Source organism: Fringilla coelebs (assembly GCF_963513975.1).
Source record: "Fringilla coelebs genome assembly, chromosome: 9".
Lineage (NCBI taxonomy): Eukaryota > Metazoa > Chordata > Aves > Passeriformes > Fringillidae > Fringilla > Fringilla coelebs.
The window spans coordinates 8,750,964-8,762,815 of record NC_140067.1 but is presented as its reverse complement, the minus strand read 5'-3'; the positions used below and the strand labels follow the sequence as shown (position 1 = coordinate 8,762,815).

The window sequence follows — 11,852 nt, the reverse complement described above, 5'->3', positions numbered from 1 at the left end:
CTGTGCATCTGACCTTGGCACGCTGCTCAATACAGGCTTCAAACTGAAAGGGGGTGGATTTAAGTAAGATATAAGAAATTCTTTCCTTGGGGGTGGTGAGGTCCTGGCACAGGTTTCCCAGAGAAGCTGTGGATGCCTCATTCCTGGCAGTGTTCAAGACCTGTTGGGTGGGACTCTGAGCAACCTGTTCTAGTGTCCCTGCCCGTGGAAGGGGACTGGAAGGAGATATCTCTAAGGAACCTTCCAACACAAACTGTTCTGCAATTCCATGATTTCTCCTTCACGCTGTGCAGGGTGCCAGCAGCCCTGTGGGAAGTGGGCCAGCTCCATCCCTGCTTGCCAGAGTCTGCATGGAGGCTCAGCTTTCCCTCCTGACTGCTGGTCTGTGCTAGGGAAAACACCAGATTTCATCCTCAGGGAGCTGAGAACAGAGGGGAAAATCCCTGTTCCTACAGTGCTCCAAGGAGTGGTCTGAGCATCTCAGACAGAACCAGTGCCCATGCCCCAGTTTCCCCATTTGTAAGAGAAAGCTACGTTCTTTTATTTCCCTGGGGTAATTAAAATCCACCCCAACCCCACAAACACGGACTTGAAATAACAGACATGACTCAGATAATAAAAAGTACTATGTTAGGACAATGATTGGAAGAGCTCCACCACATCAGAGCTCGCCTTGCTTTCCCCTTGCTCCCAAATCCAGCAGCCAGCCCAGCCACCACTGCATCCTCACTGAGGGGAACGAGAGTCCTCTGCGTCACACCAAAGGATGTCCCAGGCTGCTGTCAGCTGGGATCCTGCTCTGGGGCTCAGAAGAGGCTGTTCTTCTTCAGGCTGAGGGTCTCCACCTCCTTCATGAAGCGCAGGCACAGCTCCTCCTGCCAGGGCAGGGCCACGCACTGCACGGCCACGGGCATCCCCACGCTGCCACGGAAAGCCTGGGGCACAGAGACAGGGAGAGGCTTGGGGACGCCCAGAGGAAGGACAGACGGGGGAGCTCGTGCCCTGCAGAACCTGGCACCGCTCACCTTGGCCAGGGTCCGGTCCCACCAGTCCTGGTAGTATCCCTTGTAGCCCTTCAGCTGCTCCTCGTCCTCATCCGTCACCAGCGTGACAGGGACGACGCCAGCGGGGAAGTCCAAGGCGTTGTACAGCATGGTGTAGCTGACTGCCACTGCGGGAGAGGGGCAGCTTGCAGTGCCAGCCAGCACGGGGAGAGCCTTCCCTGCTCCGTGTGTGCTGGGGCACTCAGGGATGAGGGATGGAGATCGGCCCTTTGGCTCCCACTGCACAGTTCCAGGCGCACCCCAGGGCTGGGCTGCAGCTGTCCCAAGAGCTGAGCTCTTCCTGCAGCTGGCCAGCACCAGGGGATGTGAGGGAAGCAGGAGGGCTGCTCATGGACCCCGGCAGAGCAGCACAGCAAAGGTCAGAGCCCTACCTGAGAGCTTGGCAGGGTAGCCGATGCCGAGAGCCGGGCCCAGCATGGGGCACAGCATGACATCCAGATTCAGCTTCTTCCACTGGGCAATGAACTGGTGGCAAAAGTCCTGAGGAGGAAATGTGCTGGTGGTCAGTGGGGTGGATGTACCGTCCCACAGCTGCTGGCTGAGGCTCTCCTTGGGCATCCAGCTGGGCTCTTGGCTCTTCTCTGGGAGCAGCCAACAGGCTGCATCAGAGGTGATCCTGCTAAAATCCAGCAGTGCTTTGCTGCCTGGACAATATTCCTCCCAGCTCACAAAGCGCCCTCTTCCTGGTAAACTGGAGGTGGGCAAAGACTGAGTGCACAGGCACGTGGTGACTTGGGACATGAGCTTTTGTTTTTGGAAAACCAGAAGGGAAATAAAGGCACGTCTGATGATGTACGTTTTTATATGCAGGTGTCAAAAATTCAGGTGTGATTTGGCATCATGAACTTGCCTAGGTGTTTAAATATGCTGAGAACTTGCACACCCAAGTGAGGTCTGTTGAGGAGTGATGTGTTCCCATCTTACATCACCGCAGACCTGAAGCATCTCCCAACCTTGCTGAGTACTGAATCTGCCTCTTCCCAAAGAGAAATCAAACAAAAACTATTTAACCCCAAACTGTAACACTTTACCTCGATTTCCTGATGAAGGCTCCAGACTTCATCCACTGTGCTGTAGAAGGAAACAAACCCAATGAAAGGCATCCTTCCCTGTGCACACCTTCCTTCTGCCTTAGGCATCCCTACCTCTAGGCATGATGGATGCATGAACCAGTGCTGAAGCCAACACCATATTTCATTCCCACAGGCTTCATCCTTTTCCTAAGCAAAAGGCTATGACCCTGCCCTCATTCCCACCCTCAATTTCCAAACAGTTTTCCAAACCTAGCAGGGTTATGGTGTTGACAAAAATTGCTCTGTTTGGTCCCAGCCTTGCATTTTCTGCCTTGCATTCTCTCAAACACACACAGCTGCAGCAGTATCAATAATGTAGCCAACACTGCTGCAAAACAAATCTTCACACATTTGCTCAGATTTACTCACTTTTCTCTCATACTTCTTATGATACTTGAAAATCGAGGCACCTGAGCAGGAGAAAGTGAAAAAAAAAAAAATGAATCCCAGCTCTGTCCTGAGACAGCTCAGTCACAAATAGAAAGTGTTTCCTCAGTGTTCAGGCTGGATTTTCCCCACCATGGGGAGAAAAGGAACAGAAATAGTATCATTCTGGTTTGGAGCTGTGTCTGACCACAGCCAGATAACAATCCCCAGAGACTTCTCCACGAGAAAGCCTTAGTGCAATGGGAGACAAGTCATTCACATACAGCTTAACTCTGTCCACACTAGAAAGAAATGGACCTTACGAAAGGTTTGGCAATCCAGGAGAGGAGAGTTTTCAGCCAGTGTGGTGCCTTTGCCAGCCAGAAGAACAGTCCTGAGCTGCCTCTCTCCATCTCCCCTTTGCTGAAAGGGAGAGGGAGGGTTTAGCTGAGCAGTGGTAGGAAGCAATCACAGCAGATCAGCTTTTCCCAGGCCAACCCCTCTGAACACCATATCTAGGTGACAAAAAGAGGTTTGCTCCATTCTGCTGGGCAACACTTGATGCTCACAGCAATTACAGGATATCAGCTTCCAGCCTCCTTCCAAAGCTGGCAACAATCCCAAAGAGAACCAAGGTACAGCTGAATCACTTAATGTTAAGCCTCCCCCCAGTAACTACCAGGCACTACCTGCACCCACTAGATCTGCTACCTGTATCCTGAGCCCAGCCAGACCCTAGGGAGGATTTCTATAGCCAGGCACCAACCCCACCAAACCATTCCAGGCCACACTTACAACTTCCTGACGAAGGAGCTGCCTCCATCTGAGAACATTCCCCTGACACAGTAGTTAAACACCACGTGGTCCACATTTGTGAGTTCAAAGGGCACCAGCTGCAGGGACAATGGAGGAGGGTATCAGGGCACTGTTTGGGAGAAGCCACTGAGGGCTTGACGCGGGCTGAGGATTTCCTGACAAGCCCACAGGAAAACCTCCATCCTTCCCCGAAAACAATGTTTTCCCTTTGAGCAACAACTGCTGAGTCAAGAGACACGGGATGGGCTTGTCCCCGTGTCCCAGCAGCCCCTACCGTGTGGCCAGCCTCCTCCAGGAGCTGCTTGGTCTCGCGGACGGCGCGTCTCATGGCCGGGCTGGGCATGGTGAAGAAATCTGTCTCGTAGTAGCCTATGCGGAGGGGTTTTGTGCTGGAATACACCTGCAGGGACAGGCAGAGGCTGGCTGGAAGCGTGCCAGGGGAGCCAGCAGCACAGCCACACCATGGGGCTAATCTGGAAAGCAGTGCTTGGCTCTGCCCAGGTGCCCACCCGCGTGTTTGCTCTCCCCAGAGATCTCCGGCCCCTTGGAGGCTCTGTGCCTCTTCATTGAAGGGCAGGGGTGGCACTGTGCTGTCCATGGCTGCACATGGCAGCTCTCCCCAGAGATCTCTGGCCCCTTGGAGGCTCTGTACCTCTTCATTGAAGGGCAGGGGTGGCACTGTGCTGTCCAGGCTGAACATGTCCTCGCTCAGGAGCGCCCGCAGGCACAGCGCCAGGCTCTCCACGTCTTTCGCCAGTGGTCCCACTGCTGCAGCCACTGGAAGAGACCACAAGAGAGCATTCATGGCTGAGGGTCTTTCAAGGGCATCTTCTGCACATCCAGTACCTCTTGGCATTGTTTAGTCTTCATGTAGTGTTGACAACAGCTCCTCTTTAAGAACTGGGCAGGGGATGCCCACAAGTGTCTTCCCACCCACAGGTCCATCATTGTGGACTGAGCTGCTGCCCATTAATGTGCACCCTGGCGTCTCCATCTCATGACTCAAAAAATATAAACAAAAAGATTTGTCAATCGTGACACGAGGGCAACATCACACACTCCCTTTGGCTGCTCATCCCACCAGTGACAGACGAGGCCACACCCTGTGGCTAACAGGTTGTGTTGTGGTTTATGCTACATAAACAGCTCCTCTCAGCTCATGTAAAAAAAACAAAAAAAAATCCCTGAGAGAGAACCTGCTTCTCTCTAAAGGTGATGGAGAAAGTGCCCCATAACCAGCTGAGTGTCCTTCTCACCCCTGCCCTGCTGCTGGGGGACAGGCATCAACTCCTACCTGCCTTCTGCCCAACGACTCCAGCCATGACTCCTCTTTTGCTGCAAAGAAAAGAGACACACAAAATACAGCAGCTGAGTAGTTTTCATTGAAGGGAAAGGCTTTAAGCAGTAGCAAGTATTAATTAAAATTGCAGATGTGAAGGCTGGCTGAAGGAAGGGCCAAGAGAAAGCTCAAGAGACACAGTCTAGGCCTGAGTGATTGAGGCCATGCCAGCCAGGAAGAACCATCCCCTCAGCATGCAGATGAACAGGTTTCCCCACCTCCATTCTGGGGTAACCAATGCTTCCCTCCATACAGGCATCAGGAGGGATAAACCAGCTCTTCCCAGTTCTTCCCAAGCTTCCCTTGCCCACAGGAGCAGGAGCACCCCAGCACAGCGGTTGGCAGAGTGTGTGTTACCCAGAGACATCACTGCATTTCCCACAGTACCTGAGTCTCTTCCCTGTGGGTTTGATTGCACAGATCCCACAGAAGGCAGCAGGAAAACGCAGGCTCCCTCCTACATCTGTCCCAATGCCCAAGATGGATCCACCACCTCCTACAAGTGCTCCTTCCCCACCAGAGGAGCCTCCAGGGGTTCTGGTGAACATCAGAGGGTTGCGGGTCTGACCAAAGATTAAGTTCTTGCAGTCATAGCTGAAAAGAAAGAGAGAGAGAGAGAGAGAGAGAGAGATATTGCAAATGAGGAATTCAGGTATCTGCTGCTGTGGAGCCCTGTCACCACTAAAAGACCTCGAGAAGGCAATCAGGTAATTCACCAGTTGTTACACTGACAGCGTTTACTGTGGTTGTGAAGACCATGAGCCTTTTCCTGGTGGTCCCAGGACCTGAATTCACTGACAGCTTATTTCACTGACATTAAACCTATTCCAGAGAGAGCCTCTGGCAGCACAAATACAGCAACCCTCCTGGAAACCTTCCTGTTCAGGGAGCCAAGTGCCACAGGTTACCCAAAGCTGAGCCCCTGCTTGAGCACAGGCCAAATGCCAACTGCAGAAATACTTGACACTGGACTTCCCCAGAAAGTGGTGCAAAGTCTGATAATCCCTGGAGCAACCTCTTTGTGTGGCTTTTTTGAACTGTGGCCAGCCATTACCACATCACCTCAAGGAAGTCATTTCACAGGGCTTGGGCAATGGTCGCCCACAGAGGAGCTTTGCCAGAGTCACTTGGCAGGACACAGGGACACTAAAAGGGTGGCTGTCCAGCAGAGCACACCTGAGCACACCACATATCTGTGACACCAAAAGTGGTCTTGACAGAGCAGGAGGTTTGGGGGCAGAATAATCTAAGGCCATTAGCTTAACTAGCTTCCCCTTCCATGAATATGCGTTTGCATTTTAGACTTAATAGGGTCATCTCTGAGAGGTTAATTTTAAAAAAGATAAAAACAGTTTCTCTCCTCTCCTCCTCCTCTTCTGCTTCTTGATTCCATGTGGAACTAGAGATAATTTTTATCTTCAGTGTAAATGTGCTTACTTTTTAAAGCGAAATTTATAGACACAAAGAATGGAGACCAGGTGTTGTTATATAAAAAGAAGTGGGAAATGAGAATGAGACCAGACAGAAACCCACCCTTGAGAGGAGGAAGAGAGCACTGCTGCTATGCTGAGGGAACGGAGCACCCACCTACCTGATGAGGGACTGGGGAACATTGGTTTTGACAAATGGAATTGCCCCCTGTCTCTTGAGCACCTGCACCACCACGCTGTCCTCTGCTGCGGGTTTATTGAGGTTTTTTATGAACCCCAGTGTGGAGTCATGACCCTGGGAACAGAGGACAATGAGGTTTCCAGTTGGAGGACTGCAATTCTCCCTGCCCCCATACTTTTATCTACACGTTTGAGTGCACCTCCAGCAACTTGCCCATCACACACACGTTTCAAGGTGTGCTGATGGCAAACCTGACCACACTTCTCTGTTGGCTCACACAGGAGACAGGCAGCACAGCCCCTCCCCTGTCCAGGCAGCCCATTCCACATCAGCTATGACAAAGTCAAGCCAGGTGCTGAGGTCAAAGCTCCCCCCTCCCCAAAGTCCAGCCCACAGGGATTTTGGGATACATGTGGAATTGTGCTGGAGGTACCTGGCAGTCGATGGAGTCTTTGATGCTGACGGGCACCCCATAGAGCAGACCCTGCTTCTCCATCAGCTTGGCTCTGCGGAGCTGGGTCTCGCTCTCCTGCAGAAACTCCGTGATGCAGTTGGTTTCTGTGGCAAGTTGGAGGGCCTGGGGGGAAGCAGGACAAGCCCACAGGTGAGTCACAGCCCGCAGCGCTGCACAATGAGCTCTGTTCTGCAAAGGACACCTGCCTTTTCCTCTTCCCCATCTGCACAGCTGGTATCAGGGCAGCCCTTGCTGCTACTTTTCAAGCTAAACTCCAAGATGGACACAGCAGTGGGGCCATAGTACCAGTCTGTGTGTGCTAAAGGGAGGCACTCAGCTCAGATGAATACCACTGACTGTTCTCTTGTTTGAGCTTCTGGGATGGCATAAATGATAGTCCCTAAGAGGGAACCTAGGAAGTGATCAGAACATTAGGGCAAAAGTAGAGAATGAACATGAAAACTGACTTTTTGAGGTTTAACAAGCCATTTGGAGATGGAGGGGAGACAGCAGCACTTTGCCTCTTCCTTACAGGTACACCTGCCCAAGGGTAGGTGTGGGCTCTCCCAGGAAGGCATGGGCTCTGCAGATGCTCCTTGCTCCTCCTTTTTCCTCCAAACCAAGCTGCGAGCTATGGCAGCCAGATGCCCAGCTCTCTAACCACTCACAGAAAGCCACAGAAGGGCCCACCACTAACCAGTGAGCAGTGCCAGCTCAGCAGCCTTCGAGCCAGGTTTGAACCTTGTGTTGTGCTCCTCCCCAAAGAACCCAGCCCCGCCGTGGGTGAGAGGCTGCCCCTGCTCCTCACCTTGCCCACGTAGGCATAGAAGACGTGGTCCACGGGCAGGGAGCCATCTCGGAGCCTCCTGGAGAGCTCTGGCAGGGGCAGAGAGAGCACGGAGACCACGTTCACAGAAGGATGCTATGGGAAAGGTGGAACAGGCAAAGTCACACTTCAGCTGATGGGCTCCTCCTTTCTCCTTGGTCCCCCCTGTAACTCACCCAAAAAATATCTGCCATTTAGTCACCACATCCTGCCCTACCTGACACCTGTGTGAAACCCTCAGGGCCAATATTAGCCCTGGCTTTCTCAGCCTTTCTTCCTGTTCAGACCAGTCACACCAAGCACCTACTAATTAAAATAAAGCCATTCACACAGCCTTGTTCAGACAGATCATGGCCAGGCCTGGGGGAACAGCTTAGTGCAATGCTCTTGCTGAATTACAGTGGGAGCTGGCATCATGGTTATACAAATGGTTCCATCAAGGAATGAAACCAGAACCGGAGACAGTTCTTCTCCTGCCACTCTAAAATATTTGCACATGAAATTGCAAAAACCAGGGAGCCTCTGGGCTGGTAATTTTTGGGTCAGCAGAGGTTTTTTCACCACCTACTAAACATCATGAAAAATGTATCAAACCTCACGTGTCCAAGCTGGACTCTGAACTTGAGCGACTTTGCTCCAGCCCGAGGCCGGGCTGCCTGCCGGGACCGCGGGGCTCCATCGCATCCCTGCCCTACCCCTGCAGCTGCACTTCGGCCTCTGCTGATAACACATCGCCCTTCGCCTCTTCCTGCTGCCTCCTCCACCAGCCTGAGCCTCCCGCCACGGCCACGGGGAGCTTCCAGATAGGGATTTTCCCCTCCTCGCTGCCCGTGACTGCTATCGGGATAACGGGTTATCTCCCACTGCCCCAGACAGCCTTTCCTCCCCATCCCTGCGACACCGGCGATCGCTGCGATGCTGAGGGCTACACACACGCACTGACTCAGAAAGCGAAAATAACAACAACACTAAATCCCCGTGTGTCCATACAAGGAGCCGGGAGAGCACCTGCCAGGCGGGCAAGCACGGGCCAGGCGATGGGGAGGGCCCAGGTGAGGAGCCCCCCGGGGGATGGAGCGGGGCCGCGGCTGCCGGCGCTCACCTGCTCCCGAAAGCGCCGCGCCGCCGCCTCCATCCGCACCAGGCTGAGCTCCTGCCGCTCCTGCGCCTCCGCCACCTTCCTCCAGAGCGCCCGGCGCCGCCGCCATCGCAGCAGCAGCAGCAGCAGCGCCGAGCCGCCCAGCAGGGCGGGCAGCGGCACCCGCATGGCCGCGGCACCGGCAGCGGCAGAGGCACCGGCACCGGCGGCAGCGGCACCCGAGGCGCCGCAGCCCGCTCGGCCCCGCCCGGCCGGCCAAGGGCACCCGCCCGCGGGGAGAGCGAGCCAAAACCCGGGCGGGATCCGGGATCCGAGCGGCTCTGGCTGCCGGGGAGCGCAGCGCGGGCAGCGAGGGGGAGGTTCGGCGGCAGGAAAAGCTGCTGGATGACAGCTCGCTCCTCCCTGCGCTGGGTGGTCTCTGCCTGATAAGGTTTATGGGTTTTTTCTGTTCGCCCAAGGGAGGCTTTGATCTCCCCGTAATTTTTCAGCCCCTCTGGGAACAGTCTTGGCTTGGAGGATCGAGGCAGCGCGGAGGGGGAGTCCCAAAGGTACCCGGCTCTCCTGCGTTTCCTGGAGCCAAGCGGCTGTGGGAAAATAGGAGCAATAAATGTGGCAGGCTGTGCCCGGCGGAGTTCACTTGTCGCTGGCAGAGCACGGGTGTGCCTGCGCTGTGCAAAGCGCCGCGGCTTCCAACAGCGCTGTCTGGCATCCCTGCTTTCTGCGGCCTTGCACGCCGTGTGGAGGGAAACTCCAAAAGAATTTCTTCATCACCAGCCCTACAAGGGGTCTGTCCTTAAAAAAACCCTTCCAGGACTTCCAAAAGTCTGTCAGAAAATATTTCAAGCTATCCAGTTTAGATGCTGCCCGTAGGATTGTGAAAAACCTGTTGGGAAGAATCTGGGATGTTTTATCACTTCCCAAGCCACCCCTGGGCAGATGCTGAGCTAGAAAATGTGGTGGAGCTAGATGCACCCAGACTCGATTTTCCTGGCATTATTGCTCAGGCCAATGGCTTTATTTCTTTCACTCTTCAGGGTCTCAGGGCTCCTCTGGAAGCACCTGAGCCACTCATGACAGAGCCTGGCACCTTTGGAGGGAGCTGCTGTGCTGTGCATCCACAGTGTCCTGGGGTGTGCTGGACATGCTCTGTGTCCTGGGGCTCTGCTGAAGGGTTTTGAAGCCTCAAAAATACTCAGTCCTCATGAGCTCCATGTCTTCTTGCTCTGAGAATATGCAGCTGCCTGTTTTCTGCGTCAAGGAAATCACATGCAAGACCAGCAGTTTTCCCAGCAGTTTTTTTTCCTTGAACTTCTTTTTTTTTCCTTCCCCCTCCCTGCCCTTTTTCAGATTATGGGGCTCAGAGAGTTCTACAAGATTGCAAACTCCCAAGGGCACTGAAGTTGGCTCACAAGAGAGAAATGGGTTGGCAGGAGTGCCCTTCCCATGAATCAGGAGGATGTAATCAGCTCAAGGCTGGCAGAGCACACCATGGCTGTGATCCCTAACTCCCCTTTCCTTCTTTCTCACCCTGGAGGCTCCAATCTCCTGCACTGATCTCACCACAGTGCCAAAAGGGGGCAGTTCCCTGGCAGGTTGTAAAACCATGTGCAATGAGGTCTTTCAGGATGAGAACAAGAAAGGTGGGGGACTTTGGAGAAACAGAAATTAAAACTAGTTCTTGTGGAAGACAAAATTACTTCTCCAGCCTTCTTCCCCCTAATTTAAGTCCTGCTTAAAATCTCTCACGCAGGAACAATTTGCAACTTCTGCAGTTCAGTCTGTAAAAGGGAAGAAAACAAAGGAGGAGAGTTATGCCTGGAGCACCTGCGCCTCCAGGAGCTGCTGCTGGAGACTCTCCTCCCCTTTCCTGGAGAAGTGTGTGGGGGTGAATAGGTGGGGTTGAAGCATCAGTCAAAGCAGTGATTGGGTCTCTGCTGGGGCCAGCCAGGTCCAGGAGGGTGACTCAGGGCATGGGAAATCCCAAAATGCAGCAGGTGCAGCTGTGGCCCAGCTGCCAGCAGAGATGGGCCAGTGCAGGACCCAGGCAGAGGACGGGGAGCTCTGCTGTGTGCAGGTGGTGTCTGGTGATGCCCTGCCCAGGACAATGTGCCTGGCCTGGGCTAAATGAGCTAAAATGGGTCTGGTCTTGTTCCCCATGGCCTGGGGTGGTGGCCAGCTGCTGGCCTGTGGCCAGGTGATGCCCTGATGCCCCTCTGGGACATTGGTGTCTCCTTGCCAGATGAGCACTCTCCTGCTGTTATGTCCACAGGGCTGCTCATATGCTACTGCAAATGGGGCTTGAATCTTGGAGTGCTGGAACTGAGCACTGATCCTACTCCTGCTCCTCCTCCACTGCCTGGCAGGGCTGGAGCCTGTGGCTAAGGGAGGATGAAATCTGTGAAGGCTTCTTTCCCCATTGCTCACATAGCTCCCTGTGTCCACAGAGCTGTGACTGGGTGGGTGCCACCACACCCCCGAGATGCTGGAACCTGCAGTTACCAAAGGAGGGGCATAAAGCGTCATCTTCTGTCTGTGACAAATCACACCTGGTCAGCCAGGCTGGCTGGGGCTGAAGGACCAGCTGCTTCCTGCTCACCTGGCACCAGAGCCGTGCTGAGAGCACGGTAAACACACCGTGGTGTTTTCCTCAGCACCGTCTGCTGGCATCCAGAATGCTGCGGCTCCTTTGGCCAGGGGTTATGGTAGAGTGACTAATAGCTGTGTGCTCACACAAATATTTCTTGTGTGAAGTAATCTGATTCTGGCACTCCCAGCATCCTGGGGCAGGGAGATCCATGGTTTATCTGTGTGCTGTAGGGAAGCAGCATCTCCTGTTGGCCTCCTACAGCTGATTTCATTTACTCTTCCTGTTTCCAAGGAGGAAAGAAGAAATTGTTTGCTATTCACCCAGGAATTTTACATTTCTGTTCTTCCATTTCACCCTGCTGCTTTTAGATTGTTTCCCAGAAATTACCAACCTGTTCCTGCCTCCAATTGCCAGTCACCTTCTTCCTGGGATCTGTCTCTCTGGAGAAAGATCCAACCTACATTTACATCAGCCAGCCTCTTGCTTCATTCTCCTCTCCTTGCTGGTTCCTGGCTCTCGAGTGGAGTTAGTCAACATGGACTGCAAGAAGGTGAAGCAGCTCCACTCAGAGCTGGAGTTTAGCCCCTGCAAGAAGGTTGTTCAGCAGCCTGGGCACG

General features: G+C 53.7%; 1 protein-coding gene across 1 annotated transcript; it reads right to left on the bottom strand.

Annotated features, from left to right (window-relative positions):
- Positions 1-634: 634 nt before the first annotated feature.
- On the bottom strand, positions 635-8,876 carry FAAH (fatty acid amide hydrolase). The gene is made up of 15 exons (XM_084211259.1): positions 8,652-8,876; positions 7,532-7,645; positions 6,703-6,846; positions 6,250-6,383; positions 5,046-5,252; positions 4,614-4,654; positions 3,972-4,096; positions 3,594-3,719; positions 3,299-3,396; positions 2,827-2,926; positions 2,507-2,547; positions 2,096-2,135; positions 1,436-1,544; positions 1,026-1,171; positions 635-935 (listed from the first exon to the last, which is right to left on the bottom strand). Exons 1-15 carry the CDS (start codon positions 8,814-8,816, stop codon positions 807-809), a joined length of 1,719 nt encoding a protein of 572 aa, XP_084067385.1. The 5' UTR covers positions 8,817-8,876; the 3' UTR covers positions 635-806.
- Positions 8,877-11,852: the final 2,976 nt, after the last annotated feature.